Genomic DNA, 26,457 nt, shown 5'->3' on the forward strand with positions numbered 1-26,457 from the left:
GGCAGCCGGGGAGGTCCCGGGACGGGGGCTCGGACTGGGCCGCCGTCATGGCGAGAAGTCCGGTCTGTCCGCCCCGCTGCTTCTCGAAATGCTGGTTTGCCTTCTGCCTTCACACATCCAGAAAAACACTCGCTTCTTCTGCAAACTCTCACATGTACGCCCTGAGGCAGGACGTCAGCTCACATCCGCGCTCTGCCCTCGGGCTGCGAGGCCTCTCTGACAAGCCCCCGTCTGGACGGACAGACGCAGGCAGCTCGCGTACATTCTGGGCTCTGTCAACAGCGACTCCTACCCACACTGTTATTCTTTCAAAATACATTTTATTAGTGGCACATGGAATTTAAAGGGAAGCAGTTTCTTTCCAGAGAGAAGGTGAACCCTGACAGACTGAAAAACTGGGCGGCTATGTTACAGCAAGAAATACCATTTCCAGTGTAAAGAGACGTGAACAGGGAGTGACTTTGCTCACCACGCCGAGCACGCGTACACACCGGCTGAGCTGGGGGAACCCACAGCACCGGACTGTCCCGGACGGTGTGACGCCAGGGTCCTCTCGGCGGTGACTGGCCCTTCCTGGTGCAGGTCCCGAGCCCCATCGCTCACTAGGAGGACCCCGAGGGTCTGGGAGGCGGGGCTGGGCCTGATGAGCCGTGCGGGCAGGTGGGAACCTCGACGTGAGCGGGCTGGTGTGTGAGCCCAAGACCCTCGGGCCTGAAGGGGCTCCGGAGCGTCCATGAAGACTGTTCCTTGGCAGAATAGAGCCTTATTAACAGCCATCTATGTTAATAAGTCAGAGAAGACGTGCCCGTTCTTAGAAAAATCAGTTCATCTCTCAGAGAGTCTTTCACCCAGTGCTCTCCTGACTCAGAATGCGTCCGCAACCTTCCGAGGTCTGCCCGGCTTCTCCCCTTCGCTGCCTCCCCTGGGCCTTCCCTCCCATCTCGCCCCTGCACTGGGTCTTGCCCGGGGTACTGCTGTCCTCTGCCCGCCACCCCCCAACCTTCAAGCCTACAGCCTCTGTCCCTGCGGTGGGTCCCCCAACTCCAAAAGCACTCCCTGCACCACGGCTGTTTCTGTCGTGTCAGGATCACCTGTTTTTCCTCTTTATTAACCTCAGGCAATGGGGACCAGTCACGAGAAAGGCTCAGTGGACTTTGTCATTTTCACTAGTCTTATTTTGATCTTAAAATGGACATTTCTTGTATCCTTTTGGGATCCACCCCCAACCAAACACTGATCAAGGCAACAAAACGAGTGACAGACGGCAGAATTTTTCCATTTCTAGATCTAATTGATTAGGCTAAGTCTCCACACCAGGAACCTGCTTTACGACCAAGCTGGCATCGAGAATACCGTCGTCCCAGGCTTATTAGGGCAGGTCAGTGACGCTGGTGTCGCTGAGATCAATTCCAGAGTGCAGCTTGCCGTCCTTTGCGGCTGCCCAGGGCATGGAGGCCGAGGTCCACTTTACTGCCCAGTCTCCCGCTTTGTTGACCACGATGACACCCCCCACACCCTTGACCTTTGACTTCATATAACCCAACGACGCCTCAGCAGCCTCTTCTAATGTCTTCCCTGCAAACAAGGAGAGGTTGGGAAACAAGTTATTAAAAAGAATCTGATGAGAAAAAGCAAAGGGAGTTAACAAAGGTTCTTGGCAAGTGACTTCTATTTGAATGTCTCAAACAAGGGATCCTGGCCCGAAAGGGCCCTCCGTGCACTGAGACAGACCCACCCTTTCTCCCACACCCAGGCTCAGTCTCCCTGCTGCCCCCGAGAGGCAGAAGACAAACAGTATTCTTCTTCTTCTTTTTTTTTTTGTCTTTTTGTCTTTTTAGGGCCACACCTGCAGCATATGGAGGTTCCCAGGCTAGGGGTCTAATCTGAGCTGTAGCTACTGGTCTACACCACAGCCACAGCAACGCGGAACCCAAGCTGCATCTGTGACCTACACCGAAGCTCAGGGCAACACCGCATCCTTAACCCACTGAGCAAGGCCAGGGATCAAACCCATGTCCTCATCGATACTAGCTGGGTTCATTAACCACTGAGCCATGACGGGAACTCCTTGTCTCTTTTTTTTTAGGGGTTGCATTGGAGGCATATGGAAGTTGCCTAGGGTCTAACTGGAGCTGTAGCTGCCAGCCTACACCACAGCCACAGCATCGCCAGATGCATGTGTGGCCTACACCACGGCTCACTGCAAGGCTGGATCCTTAACTCACTGAGTGAGGCCAGGGTTAGAACTCGTATCCTCTTGGATGTTAATCAGGCTCATTACTGCTGAGCCACGACAGGAACTCCAACAAACGGTACTGAAAACGCTCTTCTTCCAAGACCCCAACAGAAGGGGTTGGCCGGGAGGCAATGTCTCCACCAAACAAGAAAGGGTTTCCTAGGCTCTCCATCCATCTATCAATCGCTCTGGGTCCGCATTTCCAGCCAGCATGGCCTTGGTGCACGTACCCTGTTCTACGTGGAAGAGGGTGAGTCTGGCCAGATTCACCTTCAGGATGCTCTCCCCGTGCCCCGTCGTTGAAATGGCTCCAATGTCATTGTCAGCATAACCTCCAGATCCTGCTCAGGGAAAGTGATTGGTTCGGAGTGGCAACAGTCAAGAAATTCACACACACATTACAAGTCTGATGCTACATAAATATGACACTCCGAGGATGCCGAGGTGTCACGCCACGGTGCACTAGTGAGCACCCTGTGGATACCCTGAGATGGGGGAGTGGGGCAGAGGGCACCTCCAGGGTGGGCCTGACCTTTCCAAGAGCAGTGACACCAGGACAGCCCCTCCTTTGCCCCAGAGCATGTCCACGCCGCCTGCCCAGGGTGAAACATATCCCCACCCCCACCCGCACTGCTGGGAATTAGATGAGGTGCCGCGAGGTTAATGCAAAGAAGGCTTCAGTGCAATAGCTCCGCAGTAGCGGTGTGTCACTCTCCTGCCGCTCAAATCTAATTACTGCAAACTTAAATTCTCAGCTTTCTTAGTTTGCTCATTTGCGCCCATGCCTGGGAAGAGGTTGCATGGACTTAACCCTCTGGGAATAGTCTGCCGATCCTGAAATTGGGGCTAGAGAGGAGAAAGAGGTGCTAAAAAAGACAGCGTTTACGAAACAGGCACCTGTTGCACAGCCTTCTCCACGTGCCCTGGACAACCTCTGCCAACCCACCCCAAGCCCAGAAATCCTGAGGCTGCCACCAGGAGGAGGGGGAAATGAAGAGAGAAAGAAGGGGGGGCAGAGACCAGAGATGAGGGGGGTGGGGGCAGAGGGTGCGGCCATCCTACCTATACACGGCGTGTCCCCGACGCGCCCCGGCATCTTGTTAACGATGCCCCCGGTTGAGGTCGCGTAAGCCACGTTTCCTCGGCAGTCCACGGCCACGGCACCCACGGTCCCCAAGCTTCTGGTGAGAAGAGACAGAAAGAGCGACAGGCTGGAGATGAGAGTCACTCCCACCCACAGGTGACCATGCAGCTAACACCAAGGTCCCCACGCTGTATGTTCATGGCCCACGGGACACGCTTTTTTTTTTTCCCCCCTTTTTGGCAGCCCTGCCGCATCTGGACCTCCTGGGCTAGGGATTGGATCCCAGCCACAGTCTGACCCAAGCCGTGGCAACGCCAGATCCTTAAACCCACTGTGCCGGGCTGGAGATTCGAACCCTTGTCCCAGGGCTCCCAGGACAATGCGGATCCCACTGCACCACAGCAGGAGCTCCCCTCGGGACACACGTCGATTCCAGCATTCTGCAAAGAAAAGCCTGGAGACGGCAAAGAAAGCCTGTTGGCTTTATACTCTATGTGTCAGTTCGACTGCTGGACGGTCCTTTAGCCCTCGACTTCGAGGGCACATGCAGTCCCAGCACCATTTCCCAGCTGCCTGACAACTTGGGTTAAGTTTTACTGTGTGGCATGTTCACCATCTATAAGACAGGGATAAAAATAATTGACGGCATCAGAGCCCCTCGGATCCCCAGCCGCCCCCCCACCCCAACACCGACCGAGTTGGCAGGTACCGGACAGGCCCCCAACACCATCCATTTCCGACACCTTCCAGGTGACCCTGATGCTGCCCGTCTACAGACCCCACTGTGCCTGCTTCAGGGGGCTTGCTAAAAAGACGTAAGAAGTTAATTCCCCCCAACATTTCATTATACATTTTCAAGTACAAAAGTTGAAGAAACTGGACACTCACAGCCATGTACCCCCCCACTCAGATTCTACAGTGTATCTGGATCTCAGGGCTGGGCACAGCAGTAAAGGAAATGGACAAAGTCCCTTCTCCCGTGGAGTTTGCATTGGGGGCGTAGAGTGACAGGGTGATAAAAATTTCAGGTTTTATTGAATAGCAATAAACTATAGACAGGAGCAGAGTATGGGGCGTGTGACGGCGGAGAGGGGCTGTTTCATACACAGTTTCTCCGAAGGAAGCCAGGGCAAGCCATGCTGAGTGGCGGAGAAGAATATTCCTGAAGCAGGACATGCGTGCCAAGTTCATGGAACGTTAAGGAGGCCCCTGGGGTTGGAGAATGGTTAGAGGGCCGGCTGGCAGGCAGACCACGAAGGCTCTGGTAGGGGCGGTGGCCACGCATCCTGGTCTCCCAAGACAGCCCTGACGTCTGCCTGCTGTCCCCGCTTAACAGGGCCGCTTTCACTCTCAGAATCCGCTCCAGTTTCAACACTCAATCGAATGGTCATCCTACTTACGGGCCACTTGAGGTGCTTTTACTCTGAATGATATGGGAAGACGCTAGAGCCGAGATGTGTCCAGACATGAGTTAAGTTTGGAAGTTTCTGTCGTTGCGCGGCGGAAACGAATTGGATTGGCATCCATGAGGATGCGGGTTCGATCCCTGGCCTCGCTCAGTGGGTTGGGGATCTGGTGTTGCCACGAGCTGTGGTGAGGTCACAGGCGAGGCTCGGATCCCGTGTTGCTGTGGCTGTGATGTAGGCCGGCAGCTGTAGCTCCAATTTGACCCTTAGCCTGGGAACCTCCGTATGCCGAGGGTGCGGCCCTAAAAAAAAAAAAAAAAAAAAAAGCCAAGCCACATAGCTAGAGATCTAAATATAAAACACAAAACAAAATTCTCCAAGAAAACCTAGCTGCTGTGTGTCTCGGGGTGGGGATATATTCTACGTTCCTGGTCTTACAGACTGTACAAGAAGAGAAGAGACTACTATTTGATTACAGCAAATAAAAACTTTCATACGGCAAAAATACCATAAGCAAACACAACAGAATTGGATTTTTTTTTTTTGCATTTTTTTTTTAAGCAGAGAAGACAGCCTTAAGATTGATAAGAAGGGGACAAAACAACGAAAGAGAAAAAATGGTCACAGGACCAAAGAGCCAAATTCCTGGAGAAGAATGACCACAAACAAATGCAAAGTCCCCAAGCTGGTGGTGGTCAGGCAGGAGCAACCTCAGCGATGCTGCCACCCCCGGCCGCATAACTGCTGGCGGCAGGCCCCCAACAACTACAGGGGCTCCAGGCAAGACCACAAAGCAAACGGAGGCCCTCACACCATGTTTACTATTTAGAAGTAATAAACAGAGTCTATCCTCTTACTGTAATAAATGTATCTTGAAAAATATGGTAAAGCTATGGCTTTCAGGAGTTCCCGCTGTGGGGCAAAGAATCCGACTGCAGTGGCTCGCGTCTCCGTGGAGGCACAGGTTCGGTCCCCAGCCTGGTGCAGTGGGTTAAAGGATTCGGCATAGGTTTCAGCTGCGGCTTGAATTCAATCCCTGGCCCAGGAACTTGCAAATGTCCCAGATGCAGCCATAACAAAAATAAATAATTTTTTTAAAAAAAGCTATGGCTTTTAACAAACTACCAATGCAATTTAATTATTAATGTGCACATCTGGATCCTTTGTTGACCAGCTGGTGATGGCGCATATACAATTCATAAATTATTATATTTAGTCTATAAAATTAATTTTCCTTGCCTTCCTTTCAGGGAGCACTGACCATGTTCTTAGAATCAACTTTTCCAAGTAACATGCATTCTCTTGACAAAGTGCCAAGGAACACAACCTTTCTCGAGTCGATGTAGTTCTTAGCAAGTTCTAAATTAATTTTAGCTTTTTAATTTTAATTAGGTTTCACTCTGCTGAGGCAGTAACATTTGGAATTATAAGAGTTCCCGTTGTGGCTCAGTGGTTAACGAATCCAACTAGGAACCATGAGGTTGCGGGTTCGATCCCTGGCCTTGCTCAGAGGGTTAAGGATCTGGCGTTGCCATAAGCAGTGGTGTAGGTCGCAGATGTGGCTCGAATCCCGCGTTGCTGTGGCTCTGGCTTAGGCTGGCAGCTATAGCTCCAATCAGACCCCTAGCCTGGGAACCTCCGTATGCCATGGGATTGGCCCTAGAAAAGGCAAAAAAAAAGGACCCCTCCCCCCCCAAAATGGAATTATTTATAAAACTCTAAGCAACATGGATTTGGAAATGAATCCTGATTTTTATATTACTGCACTCAAATGCCATATGGAGTTACACATGGTAAATTCTTATCACAGAAGATTTTACCAAATAAATATTTATTTATTTATTTTTTAAATTTTATTTTGGTCTTTTTGCCATTTCTTGGGCCGCTCCCGTGGCATATGGAGTTTCCCAGGCTAGGGGTCGAATCGGAGCTGTAGCCGCCAGCCTACACCAGAGCCACAGCAACGTGGGATCCGAGCCGCGTCTGCAACCTACACCACAGCTTACGGCAATGCCGGATCCTTAACCCACTGAGCAAGGCCAGGGATCGAACCTGCAACCTCATGGTTCCTAGTCAGATTCGTTAACCACTGAGCCATGACGGGAACTCCCCAAATAAATATTTTAATTTGATAATTTAAAGTATTAACACTTATTATAGTCATTTTTGCCATCTTTTAAATAGTATTTAGAGCCACACAAAATATCTTAAATTCTTCTTTTAAATTTCAATGCTGGTGTATTATAAAGAAAATTGAAAATAGCAGTATGTTGCTCCATTTTGTTCAAATCTCTCTTTAAATGATACTTACACTTTGATTTATAATGAACCGAAAAACAGCCTCTATAGAAAGTGGTTTCAGGATTATTTTTACACAAATCTTCTCCAAGTTAAGCAAATATTTTTGTTTCCTTGTTTCAATTCCCTAATATTTTATGAGGATGTCATTTTTCTTGCATACTTCATATGCATTTTTGGTTTCGTTTCTTTACACTTAAAGAAAATGTTTTAACCCTTTAAAAAGTGAACTAGCCAAATGGATTTTTAAAAAAGTTTTTAAGCTTATCAACATAAATAAACAGGTCAGACTGAGTTACTGCAGATAGTGGAAATTCAAGATTAATTTCACTTTCTGTCACTGTCCATGATTTACTCTTTGAGAATCTTCTGTGGTTTTGTTGAACTCTTCTTATCTAAATTCAATGTAATTACTTTAACGGCACTGGGTTGGTATTCCCACCGCATGTCTGAGGTTTGTTATGAGGTCAGATGTGAGTCTAATCAGGCCGTTCCACCTTCTGTCACATCTCAGCTGCTATCATCTCACAGCATCATCAGTACTGAAGATGCAGGCGCAGCTGAGGACACGTCTTCTAGAAACAAATTCGAGGTGAGTGGTACCTGTCACACAGCATACTTCTGGACTCCTGGAAACACTTCGTGCTTATTTTATGTACTGACCATGTTATCGCAGGCCTGCCTTTTAAATGTTAGTCCTATGGAGGGGTTCCCATCATGGTGCAGTGGAAACAAATCCGACTGGGAACCATGAGGTTGTGGGTTCGATCCCTGGCCTCGCTCAGTGAGTTAAGCTCTGGTGTTGCCATGAGCGGTGGTGTAGGTCGCAGATGCGGCTTGGATCTGGCATTGCTGTGGCTGTGGCTGTGGCTGTGGCATAGGCTGGCAGCTATAGCTCCGATTAGACCCCTAGTCTGAGAACTTCCATATGCCGTGGGGGCGGCCCTAAAAAGGCAATAAATAAATAAATAAATGTAGGTATGTATGTATGTTAGTCCTTTTTTTTTTTTTTTTTTTGCTATTTCTTGGGCCGCTCCTGCGGCATATGGAGGTTCCCAGGCTAGGGGTCTAATTGGAGCTGTAGCCACCGGCCTACACCAGAACCACAGCAACGTGGGATCCGAGCTGCGTCTGCAACCTACACCACAGCTCACGGCAACGCCGGATCGTTAACCCACTGAGCAAGGGCAGGGACCGAACCCGCAACCTCATGGTTCCTAGTCGGATTCGCTAACCACTGCGCCACGACGGGAACTCCCCTGTTAGTCCTTTGATTATGGTGCATTCTAGTTGAACTGAGTACTTTTCAAAAACTTTATATATGATTTCATCTCTTGCTTTATTAACCATTAAATTAACCTGTTTGAATTCTCTATCCTACTTATCATTAGTTTTATTTTTTCCTAATTACAGGTTTGCCATTTAACAAATTTGAAATAATTTTTATTTATTTATTTATTTTTTTGTCTTTTTGTTGTTGTTGTTGTTGCTATTTCTTGGGCCGCTCCCGCGGCATATGGAGGTTCCCAGGCTCCACCGGCCTACGCCAGAGCCACAGCAACGCGGTATCTGAGCCGCGTCTGCAACCTACACCACAGCTCACGGCAACGCCGGATCGTTAACCCACTGAGCAAGGGGCAGGGACCGAACCCGAAACCTCATGGTTCCTAGTCGGATTCGTTAACCACTGCGCCACGACGGGAACTCCTGAAATAATTTTTATTAAGCCTAGAAATGTCCCATGGTTTTTTGTAAACAGTGTGTTGTGCCACGAAAAGTACCATCACACTGCGCTAAACACTGGGCACATTATATTATTCTTTCGAGAACATCACATTGGTGTTTCCTCTCTTTGCCTTTTTCCGGAATGATCTATTGTTTATTCAGCCCCCCCCCCATTCTAATAACTGAATGTATACTTTTTTACTGTATGATTTTTTTTTTTCTTTTTAGGGCTACACCGGGGCAGCCCTAGGGGTTGAAGTGGAGCTGCAGCTGGTGGCCTACCCCACAGCCACAACCACCCCAGCTTCGAGCTGCATTTGCAACCTATGCTGCAACCTGCGGCAAAGCTGGATCCTTAACCTAATGAACAAGGCCAGGGATCGAACCCTCATCCTCAGGGACACTATGTTGGGTTCTTAACCTGCTGAGTCACAATGAAACTCCCGCTGTGTGATTTTTTTTGTGATTAGCGACTAAATCTCCCTTTAGTAAAGAAGGTGAAGCTGAAGGGATTTCATCTGAATTGCTCAAGTTGTGGATTTGGCAAGAATAATATTCTACTAATTTTCACTGTTTTGATAAGTAATTAAATCTTCATTGAACAAATAATTTGTAATGTTCTGTTTATGAATTTTATGAGGGTTACATCCTGCAAGAAGACTGCTTACTTTTAAACTGGACCATTTCTTTGAAGATTTTTTAATTTCTTTGTTTCCTTTTAGCTTTTTTTCTTTTTTGAGTTCCACTTTAGTATTATTTTTCTATCAAAATCTTGACGTACTCATTTTCAATAATCTAGGAATTACAAAGTAAAATGTAACTATACTGACAATGTACTAAATGAGAATATATTTTCATCAAAATTAAGAGCAAATCCAAAAAAAATAATTTAAGCAATTTGCAGAAATATTTCAAAAGGTAGTATTTTCTAAAATGTACAAATTATCTATTAATGTTAAAGTCTAAATATGAATTATAATTAATGAATATAAATTATTTTTATTTTTACTGTTTGCCTTTTTAAGGCCGCACCTGCAGCATATGGAAGTTCCCAGGCTAGGGGTCGAATGAGGGCTGCAGCTGCCAGTCTACACCACAGCCACAGGAACACAGGATCCGAGCCACATCTGCGACCTACACCACAGCCCATGGCAATGCCAGATACTTAACTCACTGAGCAAGGCCAGGGATTGAAACCACATCCTCATGGATACTAGTTGGGTTCATTACTGCTGAGCCACAGCAGGAACTCCCAAATAATTCATGTTATTGAAGTATAGCTGATTTACAATGTTATGTTAGTTTCTTCTGTACAGCAAAGCGATTCAGATATCTGTGTGTGTGTGTGTGTGTGTATACAGATTTTTTTTTCACATTTTCCATTACCCTTTACCACAGGATACTGAGTATAGTTCCCTGCACTACACAGTATGTCCTTTTGTTTATCTCTTCTATATATGATAGTTTGTATCTGCTAACCCCAAACTTCCAATCCTTCCCTTCCCAACACACCTCCACCCCGGCAACCATAGGTTTGTTCTCTATGTCTGCGAGTCTGTTTGTGTTTTGTACGTAGGTTCATTTGGGTCGCATTTTAGATTCTATGTATAAGTGATATAACATGGTACTTCATGACGCCCTTCACTTGCTTGTGATAAGTTGCTACAAATGGCATTTTTTATGGCTAAGTAGTATTCCACTGTGTATATGTATCACATCTTCTTAATCCATTCATTTGTCCATGGACCTTTTGGTTGCTTCCATGCACTGGCTATTGCAGATAGTGTTGCTATGAACACTGGGGTGCATGTATCTTTTCAAATTACAGTTTTGTTCAGATATATGCCCAGGAATGGGATGGCTGGATCATATGGCAACTCTATTTTTAGTTTTTTGAGGAAACTCCATACTGTTTTTCATAGTGGCTATACCAATTTACACTTCTACCCAACAATGTAGGAGGGTTCCGTTTTCGCCACACCCTCTCCAGCATTTATTATTTGTAAACTTTTTAATGATGGCCATTCTGACCAGCGTGAGGTGGTATCTCCTTACAGTTTTGATTTGCATTTCTCTAATAATTAGCAATGTTGAGCATCTTTTCACGTGTTTATTGGCCACCCATATGTCCTCTTTGGAGAAATGTCTCTTTATGTCTTCTGTCCATTTTTCAATTGGGTTGTTTGGTTTTGTTGTTGTTGTTGGGTTGTTTGAGCTGTTTGTACACTTTGGAAATTCAACCCTTGTCGGGTGTATCATTTGCAAATATTTTCTCCCAGTCCATAGGTTGTCTTTTTGTTTTTCCTTTGGGTACAAAAGCTCGTAAGTTTGATGAGGTCTCATTGGCTTATTTTTGCTTTTATTTCTATTGCCTTGGGAGATTGACATAAGAAAATAATGGTACAGTTGATGTCATATAATGTTTTACCTGTGTTCTTTCCTAGGAGTTTTGTTGTGTCACGTCATATTTGAGTCTTTAAGCCATTTGAGTTTGTTTTTGTGCATGGTATGAGGGAGTTCCAACTTTATTGATTTACCTGTGGCTGTCCAAGTGTTCTCCCATCCCCACTGGCTGAAGAGACCACCTTTTCTCCACTGTATATTCTTGCCTTCTCTGCTGAAGATTAGTTGACTGAAGATGTGTGAGTTTACTTCTGGGCTCTCTGTTCTGTTGCATTTATCCACTCGTCTGTTTTTGCGCCAATACCACGCTGCTTTGATGACTGAACTTTGCAGTATTGTCTTAAGTCTGGGAGGGTTATGTCTCCTGCTTTGTTCTTTTCCTCCAGGTTGCCTGGGCAATTCTGGGTCTTGAATGGTATATAAATTGTAGGACTATTGTTGTAGTTCTGTGAAAAATGTCATGGGTAATTGGATAGGAATTGCATTAAATCTATAGACTGCTTTGGTAGTATGGCCATTTTAACAACATTCATTCTTCTGATAGAAGAGCACAGGATATCTTTCCATTTCTTGGAGTCATCTTCAATTTCCTTTACTTTTTTTAAAATTTAATTTTTTTTTTTTTTGTCTTTTTGCTTTTCTAGGGCCGCACCTGTGGCATATGGAGGTTCCCAGGCTAGGGGTCAAATCAGAGCTATAGCTGCCAGCCTACGCCACAGCCACAGAAACGTGGGATCCGAGTTGCGTCTGCAACCTACACCACAGCTCACGGCAATGCCAGATCCTTAATCCACTGAGTGAGGCCAGGGATCGAACCTGCAACCTCACGGTTCCTAGTCGGATTCGTTACCCACTGAGCCACGACGGGAACACCTCAATTTCCTTTATTAATGTTTTATTGTTCATAGCATGTAAGTCCTAGCCCCCAGTCAAGATCACTATTTATGCCTATCGGTATTTTCTCCAAAATGAGTTCATAGCATACATCCTTTTTTAAATGTTTTTTTTTTTTCAGTTAATAATCCACCTTTCCATGTCCATAAACATTCACCTTTCATAACAGTCAACATTCAAATTTCTCCAGTTTTCTCAAAACACATCACCAACAGCAGGTTTCTCCCATCCTACCCCCTGCCTGGGTCAGGTTTTGAATATGACATTTTAAATAAAAAAGTACTTAAAAGCTAAAAACATCAACTTTTTTGAAAATTTAACTCCATCTTAAGTGTTTCTAGAAGAATAAAACCATTCATAGTTCTGTGCTGTCCAACATAGCTGCATGTGACCACTGAGCCCTGGAAATGTGGGTGTCCACGCTGAGAGGTGCTGTCAGTGTGAGACACAGGCCACAGTTTGAAGATTTAGCATGAAAGAAAGTCTCTCATAAATAATGTCTTCATTGACGACACGTGGAAATGATAAGATTTGGGGTATACTGGATTAAGTACATTATTAATTTCACTTGTTACTTTTTACTTTTGTTTTGTTTTGGGCCCTACCTGAGAGTTTCCAGGCCAGGGATCAAATCCGAGCTGTAGCTGCGACCTTCGCCATAGCTGGATTCTTAACCCACGGCGCCAGGCCAGGGATCGAACCTGCACTGCCGCAGAGACAACGCCAGATCCTTCATCCGCAGCGCCAGAGCGGGAACTCCTCTGTCTACTTTTTAAAAATGTGGTTCGTAGAAAATGTTAAATTGCATATCTGGCTCTTGTATTCCTATTGGACAGTGCTTGTCTAAATCCACACATTTAAGAGTAACAGGAATCGGCGCTCACATGCAAGTCTTGCAGATACTGTACCAATTCATGAACAACCCCAGGACCACGAATTGAAACATGAACAGAGGAAAGAGAAAGGACACTGGGCACTACCGGGAAACAACACTCTGTTAAGCAAGAATTTATCTGACAAATTATTGCCGTTTTCTCCTAAGTCCTTCTGCTGTTTGAGTCTTTCCTACACGCCAAAGCATTGCCTGCTTCCGAGGTCAGCAGTGGTGTAATCCATGAACCCTGAGATGCAGGTGACCTTTATTTCTAAGACATAGAGCAAGAGCTGCAGAGAAGCACTTGATCTGACGGCTGAATCAGATCAGTCACAAGAGGCGAGGGGTGAAGTGGTGCCCCTGCTGAGTGACAGAGGTGCCCCCTGTACCTGCAACAAACCAACCGTTCTATAATTCCTGTATAAGGGTCCCTCTAGAATGCAGGGCCCAGGGCAGGAACCCCATATGCTTATACCGAAGAGCAGTACTGGCTGGTGGACGTGTTTGCTGTTGCACAATTTGTGGAAAGTAACGTGGCAACATCTATTAAAATGTACATGAACCACTGAGAAAGCAATCTCATTCTTGTGACTTTAGACTCTAGACACAACAGCACACTTGGAAAAGATGACAGCTAACAAAATATGTCATTCTTGTCAAACAGATTCCTAACCTGGGGACACATCAGAGTCACCTGGGAATTTTTTTTTTTTGAATAGACCTGCGTGGCCCCTCCATCTCAGCTCTGCTAAACTAGCTTCTTTAGGGCAGGGGCTCAGTCAGACATACATACTTTGAAAAAGCTGCCCAAGTGATATTAAAGTGTACCTCCGGTTAAACAGTACAAATCTAAAAGATACGTAGCATCACTAGATTATATTCCATTATCAACCTCCAGGCCACATTCAAATTTTGCTTTAAATAAGGGTGATTTTATTTGGATTGGATTTTCTTTTCCCACAGCATGTAGAAGTTCCCGGGCCAGGGATCAAGCTTGAGCCACAGCAGTGACAACGCTAGATCCTTAACCCACTGAGCCACCAAAGAACTCCAAGGGGGCTTTCATTTGGGATTTGGAAATCAGTAACACAGAACCATAATTCAGAACACATGATCAATTCACTTCGAAGAGCTGTACTGAGTTCTCTGCACTAACGAAAGGGTGCCTAATAAGTTCACAGGGAGTCTGGATCACAGAGAACCTCTGTAGTGTATGTAAGACAACAAATTAATCAAGAAGTATCCGGGTAATTAATACATTAACACACGGCATTCATCTATTTTTTTTTTTTCTTTATGGTTGCACCTGCAACATATGGAAATTCTCAGGCCAGGGATCAAATCCAAGCTGCAGCTGCAACCTACACCACAGCTGTGGCAATGCCGGATCCTTAACCAACTGCCCTGAGCCAGGGATCGTACCCACGCCTCTGCAGTGACCTGAGCTGTTGCAGTTGGATCCTTAACCCACCGCACCACAGCGGGAACTTCTATTTTCATCTACTAAATCATGTTGGAGAAGGAACTTTGTTAGCTGAATTTGGGCTACTATTCGTAGGAGTAATACTTGAGGTTAAATTTCAGACTCAAAAGAGCAGTCTTCCTATTATTTAGTGCAAACCGTTTTGTACAAAAACTGAAATGACCAAGTGATATTTATTTAAGAAATGTGGATAATCCGACATTTGTCAAACTTCCACATCTCTGTAATTCCCCCAGATGCAAGCCACAGATGACACTTACTTTTGAGGGTCCGATTTCTGAGCACACTTCTCATGCTTTTCTTTTTCTAGGCGTTTTTTGTTTCTTTCTGTTACCAGCTGCTCTCCAGGAATTGCTGGAATCCCATTGTCTGCTGCAAATTTTGCTGCACCTTGGTCGGTCAGAAAGCAATGATGTGTCTTGAGCCAGAAAGAAATGGGAAAATCACGTTTTGAAAATGTTAAAGATGTTTTAACAGTTCCAACTGTGTGGAAAGAATTATTCTCTCTGGGTACAAAAAGCCTCAAAAATGCAGATTCTACTGGCTTGCTTTTCTGAATGTTGAAAACATGCCTTGTCTCTGAGTTTTCGTATTTTCAAAAGCCCCCAATTGATGGAATATTACTAAAGAGTTGACTTAAATTTAGAGAACTGAATCCATTTTGATTTAATACATGCTACTGAAACAGCCTGTTCTGTTTGTATGTGCCATGTGAAATGTGTTGAGAGAAGAATGAAGAAAATTCGGGAAGATAACATGAAAATAAGGTAAATCGCTGGTCAGGTGATCATGAGTCTAATGACATCATCAACAGAGTCAGAATCTTGGTTTACGTGGTGTAATTTGGTTTACTGGAGAAACCTAACATTGTTTTTGTTCTTTGGTGCAATTTCAGGAGAGCAGAGATCTTAAGCATTTCCCTACAGTCAGCCCCCGTTTAGTCGCTGAAGCACAGCAGTGACAATTCCTTAGGGAAAGAGTGCTTTAGTCGCATGTACCTTTTCCATAACAAGCCTCGCAAGTTTAATGGGATTTGCGACACAGCGGACTGCAGACACTGCTCCCGCAGACAGGTCTTTCCCATTCATGATACTAGCATCCATTTCAACTTCACCATTTTCGTTCAAGACAGATCCATGACCTACAACCAAACGGAAGTTGAAAAGCAAGAATTAAGAATTTAGAAATGGACCTCAGAAAACTAAATATAGAACTACCATATGACCCAGCAACCCCACTCTTGGGCATATATTCAGACAAAACTTTCCGTAAAAAAGACACATGCACCTGCATGTTCACTGCAACACTACTCACAACAGCCAAGACATGGAAACAACCCAAGTGTCCATTGATGGATGAATGGATTAAGAAGACGTGGTATATAGGAGTTCCCGTCGTGGCGCAGTGGTTAACGAATCCGACTAGAAACCATGAGGTTGCGGGTTCGGTCCCTGCCCTTGCTCAGTGGGTTAACGATCCGGCGTTGCCGTGAGCTGTGGTGTAGGTTGCAGACGCGGCTCGGATCCCGCGTTGCTGTGGCTCTGGCGTAGGCCGGTGGCTACAGCTCCGATTCAACCCCTAGCCTGGGAACCTCCATATGCCGCGGGAGCGGCCCAAGAAATAGCAACAACAACAACAACAAAAGACAAAAAGGCAAAAAAAAAAAAAAAAAAAAAAAAAAAAGAAGATGTGGTATATATACACAACGGAGTACTACTCAGTCATAAAAAAGAATGACATAATGCCATTTGCAGCAACATGGATGGGACCAGAGACTCTCATACTAAGTGAAGTAAGTCAGAAAGAGAAAGACAAATACCATATGATATCACTTATATCTAGAATCTAATACATGGCACAAAGGAACCTTTCCACAGAAAAGAAACTCATGGACTTGGAGAACAGACTTGTGGTTGCCAAGGGGGAGGGGGAGGGGGAGGGAGTGGGATGGACCGGGAATGTGGGGTTAATAGATGCAAACTGTCGCCTTTGGAATGGATTAGCAATGAGATCCTGCTGTACAGCACTGAGAACTCTATCTAGTCACTTATGATGGAGCATGATGGAGGATAATGTGAGAAAAAGAATGTATATATATGTATGTGTGACTAGGTCACTTTGCAGTACAGTAGAAAATTGACAGAACACTGCAAACCAGCTTTAAAGGAAAAAATAAAAATCATTTAAAAACAAAACAAACAAACAAAAAAAAGAATTTAGAAATGGTAGTTCCCATTGTGGCTCAGCAAATTAAGAACCTGACTAGTATCCATGAAGATGCAAGTTTGATCCCTGGCCTTGCTAAAGGAGGTTAAGGATCCAGCATTGCCGTGAGCTGAGGTGTAGGTGGTAGATGTGGCTTGGATGGTAGATGTGGTGGTAGATGCGGCTGTGGTGCAGGCCAGCAGCTACAGCTCCAATTAGACCCTTAGCCTGGGAACTTCCACATGTCAAGGGTGCAGTCCTAAAAAGTGGGGAAAAAAAATGGATCATAGACCTAAATATAAAACATAGAACAATAAAAATTTCTAGAAGACAACATTAGAGAAAATGTGTGTGCCCCTGGGTTAGGCAAATATTTCTTTCTTTCTTTTTTTTTTTTTCTTTTTTTTCCTGTCTTTTCAGGGCTGCACCCACAGCATATGGAGGTTCCCAGGCTAGGGGTCGAATCGGAGCTGTAGCCACCGGCCTACGCCAGAGCCACAGCAACACAGGATCCGAGCCGCATCTACAACCTACACCACAGCTCATGACAACACCAGATCCTTAACCCGCTGAGCAAGGCCAGAGATCGAACCTGCGCCCTCACGGATACTAGTCGGGTTCCTTAACTGCTGAGCCACGAGGGGAACTCCTAGGCAAATATTTCTTTAAGATATAAGACAAAAAGCATGATCCATTAAAAAAAATTGAACTTCTACAGAATTAAGGACTTCTGTTCTTTGAAATACACTGTTAAGAAAAAGAAGAAAGACATGCCACAGAGGAGGGAGAAAGTACCTGAAAACGTCTGATAAAAGACCTATATCTAGAATATATAAAGAACTCTTAAAACCCAATATTAAGGGGGAAAAAAATCTCAATAAAGAAATTGACAAAAGGCTTGAAAAAAGGTTAAAGTAAAATTACTTGCCACTAGGGGAATGCAAATTAACACCAGAATTCCACCACACATCTATGAGGGTGCTGAAATAAAAACTGTGGACAATATCAAGGGCCAGAGAAGAGGCAGAGTAACTAGAACTTTCACACATTGCTGATGGAAATAAAAATGGGAGTCGCTTTAAAAGAGTTAAAAGAATAGTTTAGCCATTTCAAATAAAGTTAAATACACACTTGCCATATGACCAGTAGTCCCACACTTAAAGGAAATAAAAACTTACATTTACACAAAACCTGTATGTAAATTTTTGTTTGTTTGTTTTTTTTTAGGGCGACACATGCAGCATATAGAAGTTCCTGGGCTAGGGGTTGAATCGGAGCTACAGCTGCTGGCCTACACCACAGCCACAGCAACGTGGGATCCGAGCCATGTCTGCAACCTACACCAAAGCTCAGGGCAACGCCAGATCCCCGACCCACTGAGCGAGGCCAGGGATCAAACTCGCATCCTCATGGACATTAGTCAGATTCGTTTCCGCTGCGTCACAACAGGAACTCTGTGTACCTAAGTGTTTATAGTGATTTACAGTGGCCCCAAATCGAACACGTTCTTTAGTTGGTAAATGACAAAACCTGCAGTCTATCTGTACAATGCAAACTACCCAACAGCATAAAAGGCGCTCCTGTCAATACAAACGACCCTTCAATGCACTGTGTTAAATGCAGAATCCAGACTCAAATGGCCACACACAGTAGATTCCATTTACGACATCCTGGAAAAGGCAAAACCATGGGAACAGAAAACACATAAGCTGTTGCCAAGGGCTGGGGGTGAAAGGCGGTGTGGACTCAAGGGGTATGGGGGAAATTTTGAGTAATGAAACTCTTATTTTTTTATTTTTTGTCTTTTTAGGGCTGCACTCTCGGCACATGGAGGTTCCCTGGCTAGGGGTCGAATCAGAGCTGTAGCCACTGGCCTACACCACAGCCACGGCAACGCCAGATCCTTAACCCACTGATCGAGGCCAGGGATGGAACCCGCAACCTCATGGTTCCTAGTCGGATTCGTTTCCGCTGTGCCACCACGGGAACTCTGAGTACTGAAACTTTTATATTTTAACAGTGATGGCAGTTACATGCCTGTGTTTGTCACATTCCCGGAACTGTACACAAAAAAAGGGGAAATTTTCATGTATATAAAAATGACACTAAAAATAAACTTCTGAAATTATACAGTATTAGGCTAGTGGATTCCAAGTCTAGTGATTTAGAATCACTGGGTAAGCGTCAAAACAAATTAAAAACAATGCCTAGACCTCATCACAGAGTCTTCGCCTCATAGATACTACATCATAAGAGGTTCAGGAAGAGGGTGGATAAATAAAAATCCTGTTATCTCAGACTCTTTGACAGCTTATAAAACTGAACTGTAGGGGAAATAAATTAACTACTTAAGAGTTCTGTGTAATTACTGCTCAACTTCAATGAAAGCAAAAAGCAAAGGGTTATTATTTGGTTGCCAATCTAAGCCTGCTTTTTTTTTTTTTTTTTTTTTTTGGCTGTGCCTACAGCATATTGAAATTTCCATGCAGGGATCGAACCTGCGCCACAGCAGCGACCTGAGCCCCAGCAGTGACAATGCCAGATCCTCAACCCACTTTGCCACAAGGGAACTCTGCCAATTGAAGTCTAGCTATTTCCAGCATACAAATCTAAAAGTTCATTTTTTTAAGGTGAATATTGAAGCTAGTTTCTAATACACTATTAGGAAACAAGTTTTAAACATAAAATTCACACTGCAATGCGAATACGATGTAAACAAAGCTGTTAGAAACATTCACGTCAGCTGCATCATGAATGCCAATAATTGCCACCTAACTCAGGACTTGCAGGGGGCTCAGCTTTTTGAATGAATTTCCCCAACAGTAATTCTAGACGATTATAGCAGAGGCTGCTGGAAAGACTGTTTGCTTGTGGTGACCTCAGCTGGGAAAGGCAAATGCAAAACAGAGCTCAAGGTGGGAGAGCATGCTGTTCAAAGTACCCCCGTTCCCCCCCGCCACACCCCCTGCCCCGATGGGCTCTCTGACTTCCATCTTTCAGCCCTGCTCCCATCTCCCTCCATGTGCTGAATAGCAGATACCTGCAACATGAGAAGGGAGCCACTCAGAAGGCAGGTTCTGGATTCAGAGCACGGACATGAGAACTAGCTGCTCCAGTCCCCCGGAGGCGCATACTTCCCCATTGCATTCTGGTTTCGAGAGGGCAGGAAACCAGAAGGACCTGCTCCAAGCAAAGGTCCCCGTGAACTGAGTGGGGGCTGTGAGCCCACTGGGTCCTGACTACTAACCGGCACAGAGCTTAACAAGCCCCCCGTTGAAACAGCAGGCTGCTGCCACCAAGGGGGAGCGTGTAGCACATTCCAGCTCAACAAACAGCCATAGAGATGCAGTCATGCTTCCTCCTAGCGCGAGGATGGGTCAAGTGCTCAAGAGTGCAGAGCAGAGGCAAGGGGACCAGAACAGTTACGAAATATCTAATGACTAATTCGTTACCATTTCCTGAAATTCTTTTTCCTGACAAATGCTGGGTGGGTGGTACAATTCCAGGAAGTATTTTAATTCCCAGGTGTTAGGTTTTCTATTTCAAAACAGACAGGAGATGAGTGTCTTTCAGCAAGTTACGTAACCTTTCGGTGCCTTCCTCTTCTTATCTGAAAAATGAGCGTAATAATTACACCTACCTCTTAGGGCTGGCATGTAGATTAAATGAGTTAATTGTGCAAGCTTCTTAGACCTCTGCCTGGTACAGAGTATAGACAATCAGAGTAGCCATGATGATTTTTACTCTAAAAAAGGATCTGTTTGAAGACAAGCACAAAAGAACACATGCCGGGAGTTCTCGTTGTGGCTCAGTGGTTAACGAATCTGACTAGGAACCATGAGGTTGCAGGTTCGATCCCTGGTCTTGCTCAGTGGGTTAGGGATCCAGCGTTGCTGTGAGCTGTGGTGTAGGTCGCAGACGTGGCTTGGATCCCATGATGCTGTGGCTCTGGCGTAGGCCAGTGGCTACAGCTCTGATTAGACCCCCTAGCCTGGGAATCTCCATATGCCCTGGGAGCGGCCCTAGAAAAAAGGCAAAAAGACCAAAAAAAAAAAAAAGAACATACTTTGTGTGACTGCATTTATATGAAATTTTAGAGAATGCAAACTTTTGACAAAAGCAGATCAACGGATACCTGGTGCTGTGGAGACGAGAGGGGGGATTAACTGCAAAGTGGCATGAAGGAAATTTGGGGGACGATGGACATTTTAAAATATTGGTTGTAAGGTGAGTACACAGGTGTATACATTTTTCAAAACTTAAAAGTGGTAATAGCTTATGGGATGCAGCAAAGAAAGGGCACGTGGGATCACAGCCTCTGAAGAGGCAGAAATACTAGCGAGGCAGATTAAAGCTCTGGGCGACTCCCCAGCAGAGCTACAGAGTGCGATGTGGCTGTGGCTCCAGGTGTGGGTCAAGCAGTGTGGCAAGGAAAATGGAAGGGGACAGCATCCGCTGGATTTTGGTCCCAGCTCTGGAAGGGGACAGAAACACCACGTACCCCCCAACCCCTCCCAGAGCCACGGTTCCTAGCCGTGTGCACAGAGCTCCTCCAGGCGGAGTCTCAGGAGGGAATGAACTGCAGCGGCCTGGGCCAATCACTTGCGCCGACCGCTGGGCTGTTCTCTGATTAACCCCATGGCTTGGACAACGGGAAGCCCCTGTGGGGTCAGGATGTGTGGAGGGACATCTGGTTTTCCTGCAAGAGCCGGAGGCAGTCCTCACTGTCGTCTGTGTCCCTGCTCCCGAGGTGCTGACACCCTGTGGCTGTCAGGAAGCAGATGCCCTAGCTCCACACGATCCCTGGCAACTGACCCTTCAGGAGATCCTGAGATTAGATGATAAGAGTGTCCAGTGCAGCACTCAGGTGGGAAGGCCATTGCCAAGGGTGCTGGATTGCCCTTGAAATACAGTGACTTGGTTAATGCAGTAACAGCACATCCCGCGTGTTCTTAACGATGCCCATGGCAGGTGCCAAGGGAGTCTGAAGCCACTCACCAGAGTTCCCAACTGGAGAGGGACTGGCAAACGGATTATCTTAGCCTCCTCCCTCTGAGGGAGGGTTCTGAGCTTCCCTGGATTGTGTGGACTCTGCGTCTGACTTTAGCCAAGCTTTTCCCTGTGGCCGTGCAAACCAGGCAGCCAGTGTTGGGAGATGAGCGAAGCTGAGGCCCACAGGGGAACACCTTTGTCAAATCGGTAGTGGTCAGGGTCACATCTCAAAGGTTGGGGGAGTTCCCGTTGTGGCTCAGCAGAAGCAAACCCAACTAGTATCCATGAGGATGCGGGTTCGATCCCTGGCCCCCCTCCGTGGGTTTTAAGGATCTGGCATTGCCATGAGCTGTGGTGTAGGTCACAGACACGGCTCAAATCCTGTGTTGCTGTGGCTGTGGCGTAGGCCGGCAGCTGAAGCTCCGATTCGACCCCTAACCTGGGAACCTCCATGTGCCACGGGTGCCGCCCTTAAAAGAAAAAAAAAAAAAGGTTATGCTATGCAAGACTGGGCACAAGAACATGATATGACTTTGAATGGAGGTTCTCCCTCCCCTATAACCCACCAGCAGCAGGGCTGATAAAGGCGGACAATGGAATATTAAAGCAGTATGTTAAATGACTAACAGATCAAACCACCTTGGCCAGGTGGACTAAAGCACTAAGGCTTTCACACACTGCAGTGATCAAGCAGGTGGGCCCCTGCCCCTGTGCAGACTGGGGACCCTCTGAAACACCCGATACCGAGAAGCTGTGTCAGGAAACAGCCACTGTCCCGACTCTCACTGTGGATCAAGCCCCACACACCTGGGAAAGGAGTTATCTGCTAGAATCTGCAGTGGAACGTCCCATGGGGATGGATGAGGGGGCTTGACTCCATCTCCACTGGGATTCTGACGTCAGCCTCTAGCTGGACCCGAGGAAATGCATCACACCCAGAATGGACCGCGTGCCACTGAGAAAAGGAGGAGGCAGGGGTTCTGGTCTGGCGTCCCTGCCTCCACTCCAGCTCCTCAGCCTGACATGTATGGTTCGCAAAACCAGGTCAAGTTCCTGGGGTTGCCAGCTGCTCTCTCCTCAAGGCCAGGTGGGCATGTTCTGGTTCCCACTGGAATGATCGTTTGGCTGCTGGCTTTGTCCCCTCCACTGGCCTGGAGGACGTGACACCACACACAGAGGTCCCTACTAAAGTCACTCACCGAGCTGTGAAGGATAGCCAACAAGGCCTGTCTTTTTTTTAGGGCCACACTGGCGGCATATGGAAGTTTCCAGGCTAGGGGTTGAATTGGAACGGCAGCTGCCCGCCTACACCACAGTCACAGCCACATGGGTTCTGAGCCGAGACTGTGGCCTACATCACAGCTCAAGGCAACACTGGATCCTTAACCCACTGAGCAGGGCCAGGGATCGAACCTGCATCCTCATAGCTACTAGTTGGGTTCGTAACCAGAGCCATGATGGGAATTCTAACAAGGCCTGTCTCTACTGCACGCAGAAATGTCTCTCATAAGAACCCTCCTCCAAAATAGGATGGCCTTGGATGGCATTACTGCTTCGCAAGGAGGCACCTGTAACACCATCCAGACAGAATGCTGTGTGCGCACAGCCGAGGAGTCTGTTAAGGTGCTGTCTTCGTTAAATCACAGGAGAGCACAAGTGAACGCCCTCGGTGACCCGGCCCCTGCCTAGGGGACTTAGTAACAATGGTTTGAACCATGAAGCTCTCGGTGGAAAAAGGTATCACTGATTTGGGGAATTATTGCCTTAACTCGTATCTTTTTTGCATGTGCCTGTATCACTGCTGTGGCATCAGCTCCAACGAAGCCAGAGACCTGCCAACTGAGCCCCCAACAAGGGGTCAACTTTGTTGACCACTCAGGGCACAATGCGGAAGAGGGGGTGTGTGCGATGGCAAAGGCCGGTGATGAGGGATGGAGTGTTGGGAGGAATCACTGAGGACGACTGCCAGTCACCTGCAAGCGGGCCCCAAGGCGGTCAGTGGCCCTTCTGCCCCTCCCCTGTCCTTAGAATGTGCCCTCCACTTGCTAGTCCTGAGCTAGAAGCTGCCCAAGGACGCAGCTGTAAGAGAAAAATGTGTTGAGATCATCGGGGTGGTTTATGTGACTGGACCCAGATAAGAGCTCCATGCGGCTTAAAAAAATAAATAAATAAAATAAGGAGTTCCCATCGTGGCTCAGCAGTTAACAAATCTGACTAGCATCCATGAGGACGCATGTTTGATCCCTGGCCCTGCTCAGTGGGTTAAGGATTCCGCGTTGCTGTGAGCTGTGGTGTAGGCCGGCAGCTCCAATTTGACCCCTAGCCTGGGAATCTCCATATGCCATGGGTGCAGCCCTAAAAAGAAAAAAAAAAGGAAAAAAAAAAAAAAAAAAAGACCACATGGCTTTTAAGATTCTGGCTGGTTCAGAAAGAGGTCTATTTATCTTGCAAGACAAGCCTCTTCTGTATGTTCCATGCTTATTAAACCTGCCACCTACCAACCTGGAGTGGTCTGCCTTTTTCTTCAGTTCCTCCCTGTTAGATTACACCTGGCAGCTTCTGAGATTACCACCCAACAGGAGCCAACCCCTGCCCCCTAAAAAGATGGAATAAAAAAGGCCCTTGGTATGTGAATTCTAAGAAGCCGGGTAAAGAAAATGGGGTGCAGAACGAATTTTACGGTTCTTTAAAGCAACTTGGTCAACAGGTAAGGAGAGAAAAATGGAATCTCTTCAGCATATTAGATTTTTACCATAAAGCAGAAGAGCTCCACTGAGAAAGGTCCTATTTATTTGGGGGTGGGGGTGGGGACAAGCTTACTCCGGTCTGGCAGCAGTTGCTGGCTGCAGGGCAAACCTACCTGCGTTGAACTCGGCATCGTCTTCCAGGACAACGACGGCTCCTTCCACAGCGTCAACGGCGCTCCCTCCTTCTTTGAGGATGTTGTAACCCACGGTGGCGGCTTTGACGATGCCCTGGCGGACCCGCTCTTTCCGGTCCTTGGAGATGCAGCTGGCTCCGCCGCCGTGGACCACGATGACGGCGGAATTCATGGCGACGGATCCTAGGGGTCAGGAAGATGAAAGTCGTTTCAAGCGGGCCCCAAACCGCACGGAGCTAACGTCTCCTGCTGGGGACAAGGTTCGGTTTCTACTGGGCAGGGGTGGGGTGGGATGCAAGGTTTACAGCCGCAGGCAAATTCCTGAGATCCAGGGAGTACGAAGGGCAGAGGCAGCGAGGCCTGAACTTTGCACGAAAAGCGCAGATCGCCCGGCCCCGGCCGGAGGCACCTGCCGGACTCGCGGTGGTGGGGCGATGCTCCCCTCCCCGGAGCCCGCACCCCCTCCTCGCCGCCTCCTCCGGGCTCAGAGTCCCCGGGAAACCCCGGCTCCCGTCCCAGGCTGGGTCCTCGGCCCGGGAGGGGCGGGGAAGGCGCCCGGAACCTCCGCTCCAGGCTTCCTCCCGGGTCCCACATCGGGCCTCGGTTTCCTGGGGAGACCCGTTCCCCGCTCCCACCCCCGCCGCGGAGTCAGGGGCGCCTGAGGTCGCGATCTCGCCGGCGCCCTCCCGCCTCCAGCGCCCGGCACCGCGACGGGTGCTTCCCCGGGTCTCTGGCGAGGCTCCCGCAGGGCCGTCCACCTACCAAGGACGGTGAAGGAGGCGGACGCCGGGGCTTCAGGCCGGGCGGAGTTGCCCGCCGGCCTCGGAACCTGCACAGCCCAGTCCCTCCCAGCGGAGCCACTCGGGAAACCGCTCTGCTCGCAACCACTGGACCCGCAACGGCTGCGCGCCTGCGCGCGAAGGCCGGGCCCCGCCCCGCGAATTACCGTAAAGCCTCTACTGGCGGCCGCAGCACAAGCTCTTCTGTCCGCGTCGCCACTGAGGGCTGGACTCCGGCTGTCCGGCTCCTAGGACAGGGGTTATGCTGGCTCTTCACGTATGCGAGCTACCCAGTGGGATGCAGGGCACTCCTCCTGCTTATGAAACTGGGATGGTGTGGTGGCGTTGGCGAGATGGGTGAAGTGATGCCTCGCTGCACACACTAAAATCCTTCTTCGGCCAGAAGTGTTTCCTAGCCTTGCTAGTTATTCTTTTAAACGCAATCTCTTCCTTTCAATGTTCTCTCCGCTTAACATTTGATAAAGAACAGAAAGATAAACTCTGTAATTGTTCTGGATCTGTGCCTGGGGTGCACTGAAGGGTCTGAAACCCCTCCTCTGAACCTCAGGATCCCAGCTGTAAATTCCTTCAACTACAAGTGCCCTGATTTTTTGTGGACACTTTTCCTCCTCCTTGTCCCAGAGCGTTCCTTTAAGGCTCTGACCCCCTAGATGATTGAACCAATCACCCGTATTCACCCCCCCCCCACCAAATTGCCCTAGATTACTGTTACCATGGCGACCTAAAAATAGAAGTTTACTTTTCTATCCCCTAAGGCAACTGTGAGATGCTAGATTAACGGCATGAACTTATGGATACATTATTCTATTATGTAAAATAGCCCACAAAAGCTCACGGGGCCTGAAGCTTTGACCTGGGAGACATAAGCAGCAGACACTACATGCAGAGAGCACAAAGTCCTTTTCTAAGTCCTTTTGTCAGAGTCCACAGCGATCTGGATGAGAAGCCATAAGCAACCCAAAGTATCTCATTGACTTTCTGACTGCTCTGGCTAACACAGCTCTGCATTTGGCAATTGTTGCTTATGAAATTTCCCCTAGACAGCCAGGAAGCTATGAAAGTGCTCTCAACACTGGACTGTTTCTCGCAAAAGGCACTCTAGAAACTTCTTTTTTTAAATTTTTTTTATTTTTTATTTTCCCACTGTATAGCAAGGGGGTCAGGTTATCCTTACAT

General features: G+C 47.2%; 1 protein-coding gene across 2 annotated transcripts; it reads right to left on the reverse strand.

The window, feature by feature from the left end:
• ASRGL1 (asparaginase like 1) lies at positions 301–25,425 on the reverse strand. Of its 2 annotated transcripts, none has more exons than XM_005660800.3 (7): positions 25,244–25,425; positions 24,461–24,664; positions 15,402–15,544; positions 14,664–14,821; positions 3,299–3,414; positions 2,467–2,577; positions 301–1,575 (listed from the first exon to the last, which is right to left on the reverse strand). In XM_005660800.3, exons 2-7 carry the CDS (start codon positions 24,651–24,653, stop codon positions 1,370–1,372), a joined length of 927 nt encoding a protein of 308 aa, XP_005660857.1. In that variant the 5' UTR covers positions 24,654–24,664; positions 25,244–25,425; the 3' UTR covers positions 301–1,369. The 2 variants fall into 2 exon arrangements, with proteins under 2 accessions (XP_005660857.1, XP_003122673.2); XM_003122625.5 differs by having other exon boundaries at positions 3,299–3,417; positions 25,244–25,400.

The sequence above is a fragment of the Sus scrofa genome, chromosome 2 (assembly GCF_000003025.6).
Source record: "Sus scrofa isolate TJ Tabasco breed Duroc chromosome 2, Sscrofa11.1, whole genome shotgun sequence".
NCBI classification, from domain to species: Eukaryota; Metazoa; Chordata; class Mammalia; order Artiodactyla; family Suidae; genus Sus; species Sus scrofa.